Here is a 16,268-nt window from a genome sequence, read left to right as displayed (position 1 = left end):
CAGTATTATAGTAGTTACATTCTTGTATATGGGAGCAGTATTATAGTAGTTATATTCTTGTATATAGGAGTCAGTATTATAGTAGTTATATTCTTGTATATAGGAGTCAGTATTATAGTAGTTATACTCTTGTATATAAGAGCAGTATTATAGCAGTTATATTCTTGTATATAGGAGCAGTATTATAGTAGTTATATTCTTGTATATAGGAGCAGTATTATAGTAGTTATTTTCTTGTATATAGGAACAGTATTATAGTAGTTATATTCTTGTAAATAGGAGCAGTATTATAGTAGTTATATTCTTGTATATAGGAGCAGTATTATAGTAGTTATATTCTTGTATATTGGAGCAGTATTATAGTATTTATATTCTTGTATATAGGAGACAGTATTATGGTAGTTATATTCTTGTATATAGGAAGCAGTATTATAGTAGTTATATTCTTGTATATAGGAGCAGTATTATAGTAGTTATATTCTTGTATATAGGAGGCAGTATTATAGTAGTTATATTCTTGTATATAGGAGCAGTATTATAGTAGTTATAGTCTTGTATATAGGAGGCAGTATTATAGTAGTTATATTCTTGTATATAGGAGCAGTATTATAACAGTTATATACTTGTATATAGGAGCAGTATTATAGTAGTTATATTCTTGTATATAGGGGGCAGTATTATAGTAGATATATTCTTGTATATAGGAGGCAGTATTATAGTAGTTATATTCTTGTATATAGGAGCAGTATTATAGTAGTTATATTCTTGTATATAGGAGCAGTATTATAGTAGTTATATTCCTGTATATAGGAGCAGTATTATAGTAGTTATATACTTGTATACAGTAGGCAGTATTATAGTAAATATTTTGTGTTAATAGACACTCATCATGTAATCCTTACCATCTAGTCATTCTTTATTGCTCGGTGTCTTTCTTGTTGATGATTATTTATTGTTTCTGTTTCAGGCCGGTGGCTCCTCTCGCTGTATAGTTACAGACTGTCCTAACTTCATGGATATCCAGCATCCTGACGTGACTGTCCACATGTTTCCCAATAAGTTTTCGGCAGTGAAGTTGTGGCTCCAGCAGACCGGCCAGAACTTTGGCGATCTTGACCTGGCTGCCCGGCAGGTTTTGGACATGAGCCCCTCGGAGAGGTTTGGGATGTGTTCTGATCACTTTGCCCCCAATAGTTACGTCATCCACGGCACGGAGGTGAACCTCAAAGCAGACGCCATGCCAACTATATTCCCAGGCCTTCAAAGAAACGTCTTAAAGGAGGAGGAGGTGGAGTTATCATTTCGTTCGGATGGCTCTAACCCTTCCACAGAACAGCTGGACGTGTACGCCGACTATAACCACAAACTGCGCCATGTTGCCACCAGCACCGATCCTTACTGGGGTGTCCGTAGCATTGGGGTGATCACCAGACCTATACTTGTCCAGGAAGCCTCCACCTCCACACGAATGGGTACATTTTCCAATGGTTTGAAGTCCCTTCGGTGTTTGGTGGACAAGGCCGTCCAGTGCTCGGAGTACGAGCTCAACCGTGGGGACAATTCCTGGAATGTTAGACCTGACTACCTCTATAGGTTCGGTCCGGCTGTCCCCCCAAGAGACATGAGTATGGGGCTGCCCCAGAGAATGGCTGAAGACCTGGAGTCAGAGGAGCAGAACTGGACGGCACTACTGCAAGGACTGACCCCTGACAACTCTCGACTGCCCAGAAAAGTCCCGGTAAAGGACAGCAGGTTATTTTTCGCAATGGAGGAAGTGATGGTAAGTGGAGTCTCTGTATACACGTACATAAGTTACTGATGACTAGGTTTACTATGTACCTGTCTTTTTAAAAGAGCCATGTTAAAAGTTTTGATTGGTTGAGGTCTGAGTGTTCAGATATCCAAACTGTTGCAAAACTACAACTCCCAGCATGCTCGGACAGCCTTCAGCAGCCTTAGAAAACCAAGGTGCCTCCAGCTGTTGCAAAGCTACAACTCCCAGCATGCCCGTACAGCCTTCAGCAGCCTTAGACAACCAAGGTGCCTCCAGCTGTTGCAAAGCTACAACTCCCAGCATGCCCGTACAGCCTTCAGCAGCCTTAGACAACCAAGGTGCCTCCAGCTGTTGCAAAACCACAACTTCCAGAATGCCCGGACAGGCTTTGGCTGTCCTGGCATCCTGGGAGTTGTTGTTTTGCAACAGCTGGAGGCACTCTGGTTTGGAAACACTGTCCTAAGTGATACAATACCCTGTAGGTCTGCTGCAGATCCTGTTCTTCTCTATACAGTCTGGTGTCTTTTAGGACTTTCTGGACACATGACCCAACTGCGGCCACTGATTGGCTGAGTGGGAAAGGTTCGTGAACCAGCTGATTGTTGGGAGTCACAGAGAAGATACCGGGATCGCACAGAGGAGAACTTATTATTACTTAGAGTAGTGTCTCCCAGCCTGGTGCCTTCGGCTGTCCGGGCATGCTGGGAGTAGTAGTTCTGCAACAGCTGGAGGCACCCTGGTTGTCGAAGACTCTCCAGGCATTGTGACGTAGTGTCTTCTCTAACCCTCAGGATATCCAGAAGAAAAGGGCACAACAGATGATACTAAAATAACTCCTTATAAACCCCTACATGACAGTACACGGACTCTCGGCAGTCCCTATTCCGCTCACTTTAGTTGTTAAGAAAACATTTGCTGGGATTTTGCGCATAGATCCTGGTAAAGAGAGACGTAATATTTATAGGCGCGTGGGCTGTTTTTGCCTTGTTAACGTGTCTGTTTGTTTTGAACGAAGACATAGATCGATATATACATATATTATCCATAACTATCCATGTGACTGAGGCCCAGTGAGCCGTTTCCCCTCCATCCATGGACTTCTTGTATTTTCAGGTCTCTCTCATGCAGCATTTGCTCAACACTCCCTTCATAGAAGAGGCCTCCAAGCTGATGACACAGAAGTTCCTGAATCAGGTCCTGGAGATCGTGGCTCTTCTGACCGGAGATGTAAGCCGTCCCTGATAATCTGTTTGCTGAATCCTCTGCGGAGACCGACCAGAGGAGAACTAGGAAAATATATTGGGGGAGGCGGGGGGGGAATTAATAATTGGGTTTATCCTATTTTGTTAAGTCACAAATGTTTATACAAATGATGAAAAGTCCCAAAACTTTAATGACAATCATTTAGAGGGACATTTTATCAATGCCTTCCGTTTTTTTTTTAAAGTCTTTTTGCCTGCGTGCGCCAAATTTAATAGGTTTTACCTACATGTGCCAAATTTAATGAGCCCAAAAAACACTATCTAACTTGTTTTGCAAAGCAAATTGTATAAGGCAATGAAATATTGCACAAAGGTATCAGAATGGCGCAGAAAGTCGCATGTGTGCTTTCCACAGGCAGTTTTGTAAGGCAGGTCCGGCTGGCATAGATGTGTTTTTTGTTAGGTTTCTTTTTTTACTTTTTTGTGCGACGTTTAGTTACCGCTAGAAAGTGTAAACTAAAACGGACTAGTAAAACAGTCAAAAGTTGTGAATTTAATGCACCAAATATAAGAAGGAAAAAGCTATAAATACAATAACTCTTCGTGTAGTGCGGCACGGTTTAGTTTGTTTTTTTGCCGTGGTCGGTGATTTATCAACTGCAACTTTTTTAAAAATTGTTGCAAAATTTTTTGTGCAATCTCCGACCAAACTTGTGTACATTTAAACTACTTTGCTATTGCTGAAGAACAAGCACCTATAAATGTGGGGGAAGTACACATGATGTGCGCCCAGGAAAACGGGGGGTAAAAAGAACTTTATTTACACAGACAATGACAAATTATCCCCCCCCATAGTGTCTGACGTTCTGGTGCCTTCCGGTCACAATCCGCATTAATGTTGACCTCTTGTTTGGCCCATAAATGTGGACATCAGGTCTCCCTCTCATTCAGGGTCTTCGTGGCCATTTGGGGGTTCTATCAGTTTTGCCTAGCGTTTTCGGACATTTCACAACTCTGTTTATACAGTTGCAGGCACTACAAAGTCCAGCAAAGTGGGAGCGATGTCTGACAAGCCTCTTTTAGTGTTTCAAACAGATGTGGGAAAGACATATAAATGCTAAACTATATGACAACATCTTATTGTCTCAATGTCTAACACGTGTCGTGTCTCCCTGTATAGAAATGGGTGCTTGCGGAGAGAGATGAGCCCCCTGACATTCCGGAGGAGGTGAGTGCGGTGTCAGCCATAGCTACTTGGGGTTCTACTAGACCAGTGTTTCCCAACCAGGGTAACTCTAGCTGTTGTAAAACTACAACTCCCAGCATGCCTGGACAGCCTTTGTCTGTCCAGGCATGCTGGGAGTTATAGTTTTGCAGCAGCTGGAGGCACCCTGGTTCTGAAACACTGTATTACACCATTCCTCTTAGGCTGCTTTCACACTATAGAATTCTCAGTTTTAAAGATCTGTCATAATGACCCGTTAACAAAACCATTAAAAACGGACGTTATAAAATCCAATTATAGTCTATGGGATTTTTAAATTACCCGTTTTAACCCGTCATAGCCCATTATTAATGGACGTTATTTTGTGATGGGAGATTAAAACAGGAGATATAGTGCATGCTTTATTTCTCCTGTTACCTCTCCTATCACAAAATAACAACCTTTATTAATAACGGGCTATGACGGGTTAAACGGGTAATGTAAAAATCCCATATGGACTATAATGGGTTTTTGTAACGTCTGTTTTTAATGGTTTTGTTGATGGGTCATTATAACGGATCTTTAAAACGGAAAGCGCCTTACTGATTTGGGTGCTTGCAGTCCATGTATAGGACCTGCTGCATAGAGATCTGGAGGTGTCCTGCATTGCTGAACATATAGCAGACATTCTTATATTGCAGGACATGATGTATTAGGGTTCGTAATGACACAGATTGTTGGCTCACCCTCTGACCATCTACCCTCGGAAATGCCTGGACCTGTCACCAGTGCTGAACCCAAACAAAGGAAAGGACTGTCCAGCATTCCAGGGATTCACATTAAAAATCATCTTGATTAAAAGTCTGAGTAAAAGCACAGTAGTACAAACAAAAAGTCACTTGAAAAGGCTTGACGTGTTTTGGTAGGGGTCGCCCCTTAATCATAAGTACTAACAAATACTATTAAAGAACACCTTAAGGGTATGTTCACACTGAGGAATTGGGGCGGAAATCAAGCAGAAATTCTCTGCCTCAAAATATTGTTACTTTTCCACAAGAACTCACAGAGATTTTGCGCAGAATTTGGCGCGGAATTTCGCACAGAAATGCAGGTTTTATGCGGAGGAGGAGTATCAAGTATTTCTAATCATAAAAATTTTTTATTTTTTTTTTTCATGCAGAAATTCCGCGCGGATTCCGCGTGGAAATGCTTCTGACTCAAAACAAAATAAAAAAGAATAGCATTGATCTCTATGGGAGAACGACGCTGATTCCGCCTGAAAGAAAGAACATGTTCTTTCTTCAGGGGGAACAGATTTCCTCGTCAGAATTCTGCTTGAGGAAATTCCTCAGTGTGAACTGAGGGGCAGAAATTCTGCACAACTCTATGGGGGATTTCACTGCTGAATGATTTGGAGAGGAAAAAGCGAGCAGAGCAGAAATTCCTCTCCAATTCCTCAGTGTGAACATACCCTAAAGGAGAACTCCACAGGATAAGGGATAAGTAGCTGATCGCGGGGGGTCCGAGCGCTGGAATCCCCCGCAGTCTCTTGGGTGGGACCCCAGCGCTCTCCCTGAGGAGTGCATCATGTCTACTGGTAGATGCCATGCCCTCCATTCATTCCTATTGGAGCACTTGATGATTCCCGATTGCTGCACTCAGGTCTTTTCCGCGCTCCCATAGGAATGAATGGAGCTGTCTGGCTGCTCACTGAGCGGCGGGTCTCAGCACTTGGACCCCTCGCGATCATGGGGATCGGAGATACGTTTTTTTTTTTTTGTGTGTGTGGATTTCTTTAACTTGGGCACTGTCCTCATCTCAGCAGTCACCTGACAGTGTCCGGGAATAGGAGTCACTGACATTAGATGGAGGGTATAAACACTTACTAGACCAGTACAGCGGAGATATCCTATACACAAACTAATCTTATTGCAATAACTCCAGATAATCAAGGTTACAATATTTCCTGGATATTATTTACTGCAGTAAATACTCAAAACAGGAGATGATGAAGAAGATCTGAGGATGAACCTTATGAACTTTCTGCTCACTGATTCATTAGATTATCGCTACATCATTTCCAGATTTCTTTCCTTTGTTTTATTATCCTTATGCTAATTAGAATTGACATGTACCGTGGGTGGAATCACAACCTACCACTAGGGCGGCTGTCATATCCACCACACAGTCTAGGAACAATGGGGGAGATTTATCAAAACCTGCACAAAGGAAAAGTTTCCCATAGCAACCAATCCGATCACTTCTTTCATTTTGAAGAGGCCTTGTTAAAAGGGAAGCGATCTGATTGGTTGCTATGGGCAACTGCGTAACGTTTCCTCTGCACAGGTTTTGATAAATCTCCCCACATGTACTGAACACGGGATCCCTGTGCTATCAGAGCAAATGCGTCTAAGGCGACAAAATTCACCATACGAAATATTATGAAATACCCCCTTACACCGGGGATTGCGACTGACCCGCTCTGGATGACCCCCTTATACCATGGATTGTGATTGGCTGTAATTGGTCATATATCTGTCAGTATACACTGGGGCTGTCCTCCTTTCTCTCGTTGATTGCGCATAAATCTCCTGAAGCCGTCACATATATATTTGCAAACAATCCCCTACATTGAGCCCCACTTTATTTGCTAATAGTACCGGCCATTGAGAATTTAAATAAAAGTTATTACAAAACCAATGACCTAATCGATGGCCATAGGATGAATGGAGGGCACATGACCCACCACTACATGTAAGACATACTTTGGGCCATGACCTGTTGCGGTTTATGGCAATATGAGGGTTGTGATTCCACCCACGGTCCATGTCAATTCGAAATACCATAAGGACATTACAAAATAAAAGAAATTATATAATTATAATGGTCTAGTAATAATAATGTATTTTGCAGCGAGCAGAATGTTCTTCCTACGCTCTTTATAGTCTCTCTCATTTTAATCACCACAGTAAATGTTATCTGAAATATTGTAACTTCATTTATGTGGCGTTATTTCTCAGACCATATAACCAGATTAGTTTGTGTACAGGAGAGATCTCAGCTGTACTGGTCTGGTGAGGGTTAATGCCCTCCATGTAATGTCAGTGACTCCTATACCTGGATGCTGTCTGGGATGAGGGCAGCTTCTATTTTAGGGTCATCTTGAATAGTATTTGTTAGTACTTATGATTAAGGGATGACCCCTCCCGAAACACGTCAAGCCTTTCCATGTGATTCCTTTATATACTACTGTGCTTTAACATAGACTTAAAACCAATGTGCCTTTTTATGGGAATCCCTGGACATTTCATTTGTATGATTTGTTAGGGAGTCTAGAATTTAGTAATAATTTTAGTGAAGTTCCCCTTTAAATGTTACCTGCTGTAACTCATTAATCCCTTGCCTGATTTTCTGTCATGGCAGGTACCAGTGAAATGTGACGATGTTGCGATGTATTTCTCCTCGGAGGAATGGGAATACATTAAATCGCACAAGGATCTTTACCGGGATGTGGTCACCGAGGAGCTGCAGGACCTCACCGAAATGCCAGAGGACAGCGATACAGGTGAGGAGGCCATGATCTCTGCACCAAACTGCTTATATCTGTGCTCTCCAACCAGGGTGCCTCCACATGTTACAAAACTACAACTCCCAGCATGTTGTAGTTTAGCATCAGCTGGGGACACACTGTTTGGAATACACAGATAAGCCTTGTCAAAGTTTGAGACTGACTTATATATATAGATTCATTCTGTATAATAAGAATATATCAGGGGTCACTGCCCAGTACAATTCATTGTAGATAGTTCCACACGTTTCCCCTGTAACATTTTGTTTTTGTGCACCCATCATTTTATCTAAGTGTAGGGTTTATTCTTGGTGTAACCCCTTTTATTTCTATTACCTATCCTTAAAGGGGTACTCCGGTGAAAAACTTTTTTTTTTTTTTAAATCAACTGGTGCCAGAAATTTAAACAGATTTGTAAATTACTTCTATTAAGAAATCTTAATCCTTCCAGTACTTATTACCTGCTAAATACTACAGCGGAAATTCTTTTCTTTTTGAAACACAGAGCTCTCTGCTGACATCATGCGCACAGTGCTCTCTGCTGACATCTCTGTCCATTTTTAGGAACTGTCCAGAACAGCATATGCTTTCTATGGGGATTTCCTTTTACCCTGGACAGTTCCTAAAAATGGACAGAGATGTCAGCAGAGAGCACTGTGCTCATGATGTCAGCAGAGAGCTCTGGGTTTCAAAAAGAAAAGAATTTCCGCTGTAGTATTCAGCAGCTAATAAGTACAGGAAGGATTAAGATTTTTTAATAGAAGTAATTTACAATTCTGTTTAACTTTCTGGCACCAGTTGATTTAAAAAAAAAGTTTTCCACCGGAGTACTCCTTTAAGAAAGGTGTCTGGTGGAGGTGCTCTAACCATCAGGATCATAAGAATGGGAAACGGAGTGTTTATCCTCAGCCGTCCCGTTGCGATTGCATAGACCCCAAACAATCAGATACTTTTCCCCTGTTCTGAAGAAATAAGGTTAAATCTTGGTATTAGCCCTTTTTCTTATTTTGGGGTCAGGGGATCGCAGGGCAACCCCCCCAGACCTGGTGACATTTTGTCTTGTGCTTCTATATCCAGATGAATCGATCAGTGAGGAAGAAGCCAATGAGACCACAAAACAACCCAACTCTCCAGAATGGCTGCCGGAGGGCGCTGTCAGCGAGTACAGCGAGTTGGAGTTATTGTCCGATGAAGATGACGGAAAAGACTCCATGCAAGAGGATGAAGACTTCTCGTCTGGTCTTCCAGGTTCTTCCACTTTACTGAAGGAGGACGGTGGATCGGTCAGAAGCTCCAAAATAAAGAAATACAATTTGGTACATAGAAAAGGCAGAAACTATCACTGTAAGAAGTGCGACATGACCTTCCCCAAAAAACTGGCCTTTAAAAGGCACCTGAAATCCCAGAAGCACCTGAAGAGTTACGAGGAGGAGGTAGACATGGAGTGCGAGGACTGCGGCCAAACCTTCGTCACCAAATCCTTGCTGATCAAACACCGGGCCGAGAACCATGCGGTGAAGCGCTACGCCTGCACCATCTGCGGTATACAGTACGACTACAAGTCCCAGTTCATAATCCACCAGAGGGCGCACACCGGGGAAAAACCCTTCGAGTGTGAAATGTGCGGAAGAAAATTTGGCCATAAATGCAGCCTGCTGGTTCACCAGAGGAGACACACCAAAGGTAAGACCGTGTCCTGCAGCAAATGCGACCACCGCTTCGACACAAAGTCCCAGCTGGCCAGACACGAGAAGATCCACAACCACGAAAAACCCATCATGTGTCGTCTGTGCGGGAAACGCTTCGCTCATAAATCGCATTTCATGAAACACAAATGGGCGTTCCACCATGAAGATGTCTGACCACCAGAGACCCCGCCATTCCTTCTAGAAGGATAGTTTGTAAGCATTTCTGTTCACCACAAGTGCCACCGCGCCAGATGCCCCCGGCTGAGGAGGTGCTGGACTCTAATACTGGGTTCAAGTTAGAGGTTTTCTAATCTTTATAGGAAGACAAACATGGTGACTGTGTAGGAGGGCAGTCGGCTCGTAGGAAATGTCTAGTGGTTTATCTGAACCCATTTCTGAGGAGATGACTCGCACTTATCTGCCGTCCCCTCTTCAATAAACATGGGGGGGGGGGGGGGGGTGTCTCCAGTTGTTGCAAAACTACAACTCCCAGCATGCCCGAAAAGCCGAAGTTGTAGTTTTGCAACAGCTGGAGGTCCACAGTTTGGAGACCACTGCCCTAGATCAAAGTGTTCACCAGATGTTGCATAACTACAACTTCCACCATGTTGCAGGCTTCCGTCTGTTGCAAAACTACAACTCCCAGCATGCCCGGACAGCCTTCGGCTGTCCGGGCATGCTGGGAGTTGTAGTTTTGCAAATGCTGAAGGTCCCCTGGTTGGGAAACACTGGGGTAAATAAGGGGTTGACAGGTTCTCATTAAAGGATACGCCCGGCACCCTTTTTGATCAGCTGTTCCCTACAGCCCCGATACCTTCACAGCATACTGGGAACTGACCTTCAGTAACCCAGCATGCCCACTACACATAGAATGGCGCTACCCTCTTCCAGCAGGGGTGCAAGTTTTTTTTGGGACCCAGATGAATGTGGAACCACATTCCATCTGGTTTGGCTGTGTCACTACCCCCTCCACAGCCATCATTGTCCTCATTCACTGTGTCGTTGGCACAACGCCTTACCTGCCTTTTACAGCAGAGGAGCGTCGGAACACGGGCACAGAGTTAAAGGGGGTACTCTGTCCCTAAACATCCCATATCCATTGGATAGGGGATAAGATAAGTTGTCTGATTGCTGGGGACCCCCGCGATCTCTCCTGCTGCACCCCCCCATACATCAGCAGCCTGGAGCTATGTTTGCTCTGTGGCTGATGACCGGCGATATAGGGGGATGGGGTATTGTGACGTCACGAGGGGCGGGGCCGTAACGTCACGATACCCTGTCCCTGTATCGCCCGTCATCAGCCACGGAGCAAACATAGCTCGGGGGTGCCACTGCCGAGATCGCGGGGGTCCCCAACGATCAGACATCTTATCTCCTATCCTATGTCTAGGGGCGGAGTTCCCCTTTAAGGTTTGGACACCTGACCTGATGCCGTCTGTAAGAGACGGGTAGGGAGGAGAGGTGCCGATGGGTAAGCGAAAGAAGACATTGGTGGCTGTGAAAGGAAAGTCACAGAGTCGCCCCCGACGTGCTGCGGTCCAGCTGCCAATATGTTTACACTGGAAAACCCATCTTATCCGAGTCTCCTCTGCTGAGCTGCCAGGAGGATGGTCGTGGCTGCACAAATCCTCTGTCTGGGCTGCCTTAAAGCGCTGCGGTCACTTGTAAAATAAGATCAACACCTTTATGATCCATTGTCTACCCAACCCCAGGTACAAGTGTATTCCAATTAGGGTGCCTTCAGCTGTTGCAAAAACTATACCTCCCATCATGCTGGGAATAGTAATATTTAAAGGGGTTATCCAGGAAAAAACTTTTTTATATATATATCAACTGGCTCCAGAAAGTTAGATATGTAAATGACGTCTGTTAAAAAATCTTAATCCTTTCAGTACTTATGAGCTTCTGAAGTTAAGGTTGTTCTTTTCTGTCTAAGTGCTCTCTGATGACACGTGTCTCGGGAACCGCCCAGTTTAGAAGAGGTTTGCTATGGGGATTTGCTTCTAAACTGGGAGGTTCCAGAGACAGGTGTCATCAGAGAGCACTTAGACAGAAAAGAACAACCTTAACTTCAGAAGTTCATAAGTACTGAAAGGATTAAGATTTTTTATTAGAAGTAATTTACAAATCTGTTTTACTTTCTGGAGCCAGTTGATATATATAAAAAAGTTTTTTCCTGGAATACCCCTTTAACCAGTTGCATGCAGCCTGGTTGGGAGACACCGATCTTTTCTAAAGGGGGGGTCCAGCATTACTCCCTCCAGTGTCCCATTTATTACAGGATTATAGAAGGATTCTGGTAGATTTATACATTCTTTGGTTTTGTTTCTTGCCCGTCTGTTTTTTGATTGTAGCACTTTGTATGATAATTCACATTATGCACTTGTTCTTCTCCCGCTCTAGTTATGGGGCTCTGGGAGAAGCTGTATGTAATCCCCTGATTACGGGTCGGCATTCATGTAGCAGGTTCTAGAAAAGGCTTCACTAACATGGACCTCCATAGATATGAATAGGAGTGGGACACATCTGCGTGCCATTGTGATTCTAACATGGAGCCTACAGGGGGCAGTAATAGAAGAAGTGGCTATATCACAAGATGTCTGCACATAATATAGGGCAGCCTGTGCCAGCTTATAGCTTCACCAACAATGTGGCGGCTCAGAATGTCGCCCGGGCTCGTGGGCAGCCTGTGCCAGCTTATAGCGGATCAGAACGTGTCGCCCCGGCTCGTGGGCAGCCTGTGCCAGCTTATAGCGGATCAGAATGTCGCCCCGGCTCGTGAGCAGCATGTGCCAGCTTATAGCGGATCAGAATGTGTCGCCCCGGCTCGTGAGCAGCCTGTGCCAGCTTATAGCGGATCAGAATGTGTCGCTCCTGCTCGTGGGCAGCCTGTGCCAGCTTATAGCGGATCAGAATGGTTTGTCCGGGCTCGTGAGCAGCCTGTGCCAGCTTATAGCGGATCAGAATGTGTCGCCCCGGCTCGTGAGCAGCCTGTGCCAGCTTATAGCGGATCAGAATGTGTCGCTCCTGCTCGTGGGCAGCCTGTGCCAGCTTATAGCGGATCAGAATGGTTTGTCCGGGCTCGTGGGCAGCCTGTGCCAGCTTATAGCGGATCAGAATGGTTTGTCCAGGCTCGTGGGCAGCCTGTGCCAGCTTATAGTGAATCAGAATGGTTTGTCCGGGCTCGTGGGCAGCCTGTGCCAGCTTATAGCGGATCAGAATGTGTCGCTCCTGCTCGTGGGAAGCCTGTGCCAGCTTATAGCGAATCAGAATGGTTTGTCCGGGCTCGTGGGCAGCCTGTGCCAGCTTATAGCGGATCAGAATGGTTTGTCCGGGCTCGTGGGCAGCCTGTGCCAGCTTATAGCGGATCAGAATGGTTTGTCCAGGCTCGTGGGCAGCCTGTGCCAGCTTATAGCGGATCAGAATGGTTTGTCCAGGCTCGTGGGCAGCCTGTGCCAGCTTATAGCGGATCAGAATGGTTTGTTCGGGCTCGTGGGCAGCCTGTGCCAGCTTATAGCGGATCAGAATGTGTCGCCCGGGCTCATGGGCAGCCTGTGCCAGCTTATAGCGGATCAGAATGTGTCGCCCGGGCTCGTGGGCAGCCTGTGCCAGCTTATAGCGAATCAGAATGGTTTGTCCGGGCTCGTGGGCAGCCTGTGCCAGCTTATAGCGGATCAGAATGTGTCGCCCGGGCTCGTGGGCAGCCTGTGCCAGCTTATAGCGGATCAGAATGTGTCGCTCCTGCTCGTGGGCAGCCTGTGCCAGCTTATAGCGGATCAGAATGTGTCGCCCCGGCTCGTGGGCAGCCTGTGCCAGCTTATAGCGGATCAGAATGGTTTGTCCGGGCTCGTGGGCAGCCTGTGCCAGCTTATAGCGAATCAGAATGGTTTGTCCGGGCTCGTGGGCAGCCTGTGCCAGCTTATAGCGGATCAGAATGTGTCGCCCCGGCTCGTGGGCAGCCTGTGCCAGCTTATAGCGGATCAGAATGTGTCGCCCCGGCTCGTGGGCAGCCTGTGCCAGCTTATAGCGGATCAGAATGTGTCGCCCCGGCTCGTGGGCAGCCTGTGCCAGCTTATAGCGGATCAGAATGTGTCGCCCCGGCTCGTGGGCAGCGTGTCACAGGTAGGATCTTTTAAAGGAGTACTGTGGTGCTGTACAACTAATCCCCTGTCCAAAGGATATGGGATAAGTGTCTGATCTTAGGGGGGATTTGACTGCTGGGACCCTTCACAATCTCCTCTATGGCAACCTGGCTCTCCAAGTGTGGACCCCTGTATGAAGCGGGCGAGGACAAGCCCCATCCATGACCCCTGTATGAAGCGGGCGAGGACAAGCCCCATCCATGACCCCTGTATGAAGCGGGCGAGGACAAGCCCCATCCATGACCCCTGTATGAAGCGGGCGAGGACAAGCCCCATCCATGACCCCTGTATGAAGCGGGCGAGGACAAGCCCCATCCATGACCCCTGTATGAAGCGGGCGAGGACAAGCCCCATCCATGACCCCTGTATGAAGCGGGCGAGGACAAGCCCCATCCATGACCCCTGTATGAAGCGGGCGAGGACAAGCCCCATCCATGACCCCTGTATGAAGCGGGCGAGGACAAGCCCCATCCATGACCCCTGTATGAAGCGGGCGAGGACAAGCCCCATCCATGTATCTCTATGGGACCACCAGTGTATCTCTCTCCTTTTAATAGGGGATAAGTTGTACGTCTTCACATTACTCCTGTACAAGGTAAAACAAATCCTATATTCCTGAGCTGTCCTTAATAAATAAAAAACCTTCCGTTCCGTTGCTCCTCCTCTCCCATTCTCTGACCCCGGTCTCTTGGCTTTTGGGGCCCGACACGTCACCGCTGCCCTGTCCCTTCTCACCCGGTGATATGTTGAGCGTCAATGTGATGTAATGGGCCCTGGCACCAACAAGAAGATGAGGTTGGAGGATGGGCGAATATTGGCAGCACTGAGGGAGTTAATACATTTTATGGTGACAGTCTGGCCATATAGGATACAGTTTAAAAATTAGCTTGAGTATCACTTTAACTCTTTGGTGTCCCTATGTTTTGTGTATTTCCTACCCCCTGTTTAACACAACACAAACATCGTTTCACTTTCAGCCTTAAAGTCCGTGTTTCCCAACCTATGTGCCTCCATCTGTTTCAAGACTACATCTCCCAGCATGCCCATACGCTGAGAGTTGTAGTAGTTTGGTTGGAGTCCCCCTGGTTGTGAAACCCTGCTCTTAGTGCCCTAGTATTAGTTCTGTTAGGTAGTGGTGGTACATGACAGATTGTACCCCTCCTCCGGTTGTACTAGGAGATGACATTTATTGCTCTTTGATTATTATAATAGATGTCGGACTGTAGAACGTTGCAGCTTCTAATCTGTAGGTGAAATAAACCTAATGTTAAACTCGTTCTGTGAAGGGTTGTTTTATGTAATTCTGCCCGAGATCATGGTCTGTATAGAAGGAATGACCCAGCTGAATGTATCATCAACCCCAGAGGATGAACAGGGGAGCGATCATGGACCACACCAAGAGCCAATCAGGGATGACGCAAGAGCACAGCCAGTCAAGCACGACATATTACTAAACCTCAACAACCCTCATACTCACCCTACCGATCAGCTGGGGTCCTTCATACCAAATTACAGAGCCATGTGGGCAGCTCCTTCCTGCACGAAACACCATCAGGAGTAGAAAAAAGGAAAGCCAGGACCGGACGACATGATGGGGGCATTGGTGAGGAATCAGTGGAGGGTGAGTATGAGGCTCAGTGCACAGGCAGATAGGTTGCAGAATTCTCCTGGGGCAGTGTCCTCAAGTCCCACCAAACAGGTCATGTTTTCTGGATTCCCTTAGTCTTTCACAGGGGATATAATTGTGGTCATTGAATCGGGCATCACCACTTTATATCACCTGTGAAATCCTGATCACATGACCTGTTGGGGGGACTTGAGGACCACGCTGGAGAAACACTGCCCTGGGGGATCATCTCATGTAAAAAAAAATTATAGTTTAAATATATGGGGTGGGAGGAAAGTGTTGTAGGGGCTCAATAGAAATGTTATGGGGGCTCTGGTGGGAGGGAAGTGTGTTTTGGGGGCTTTATAATTGGGATGGGTGTGTCCTTGGAGGTGAATGGTGGGATGGTAGGTTGTAGAGGCTCTATAGTATTATGGGGGCTCTATGGTTGGAGGAAAGTTGTAGGGGCTCTATGGTGGGGGGAAATGTTGTAGGGGCTCTATAGTAGTGTTATGGGGGCTCTATGGTAGGATGGTAGTGTTGTAGGGGCTCTATAGTAGTGTTATGGGGGCTCTATGGTGGGAGGAAAGTGTTGTAGGGGCTCTAGGATGGGAGAAAAGTGTAAGGGCTCTATGGAAATGTTATGGGGGCTCTGTGGTGGGAGGGAAGTGTGTTTTGGGGGCTTTGTAATGGGATGGGTGTGTCCTTGGAGGTGAATGGTGGAATGGTAGGTTGTAGGGGCTCTATAGTAGTGTTATGGGGGCTCTATGGTAGGGGAAAGTGTTGTAGGGGCTCTATAGTAGTGTTATGGGGGCTCTATGGTAGGATGGTAGTGTTGTAGGGGCTCTATGGTAGTGTTATGGGGGCTCTATGGTAGGATGGTAGTGTTGTAGGGGCTCTATAGTAGTGTTATGGGGGCTCTATGGTAGGGGAAAGTGTTGTAGGGGCTCTATAGTAGTGTTATGGGGGCTCTATGGTTGGAGGAAAGTTGTAGGGGCTCTATGGTGGGGGGAAATGTTGTAGGGGCTCTATAGTAGTGTTATGGGGGTTCTATGGTTGGAGGAAAGTTGTAGGGGCTCTATAG

General features: G+C 46.0%; 1 protein-coding gene across 1 annotated transcript in view; it reads left to right on the top strand.

Moving 5' to 3' along the window:
* LOC130297236 (uncharacterized) overlaps positions 1 to 11,287 on the top strand; it is a 21,604-nt gene extending 10,317 nt beyond the window's left edge. Inside the window, exons 3-7 of the mRNA XM_056549452.1 lie at positions 968 to 1,780; positions 2,888 to 3,001; positions 4,157 to 4,204; positions 7,604 to 7,745; positions 8,826 to 11,287. Coding sequence (XP_056405427.1) covers positions 968 to 1,780; positions 2,888 to 3,001; positions 4,157 to 4,204; positions 7,604 to 7,745; positions 8,826 to 9,610 — 1,902 coding nt within the window. The 3' untranslated portion in view covers positions 9,611 to 11,287. The remainder of the gene's footprint in view (positions 1 to 967; positions 1,781 to 2,887; positions 3,002 to 4,156; positions 4,205 to 7,603; positions 7,746 to 8,825) is intronic.
* The last annotated feature ends 4,981 nt before the right edge of the window (positions 11,288 to 16,268 follow it).

Source organism: Hyla sarda, chromosome 13 (genome assembly GCF_029499605.1).
Source record: "Hyla sarda isolate aHylSar1 chromosome 13, aHylSar1.hap1, whole genome shotgun sequence".
NCBI classification, from domain to species: Eukaryota; Metazoa; Chordata; class Amphibia; order Anura; family Hylidae; genus Hyla; species Hyla sarda.
The sequence above is the reverse complement of the archived record's forward strand: the minus strand, read 5'-3'. Positions and strand labels throughout refer to the sequence as shown.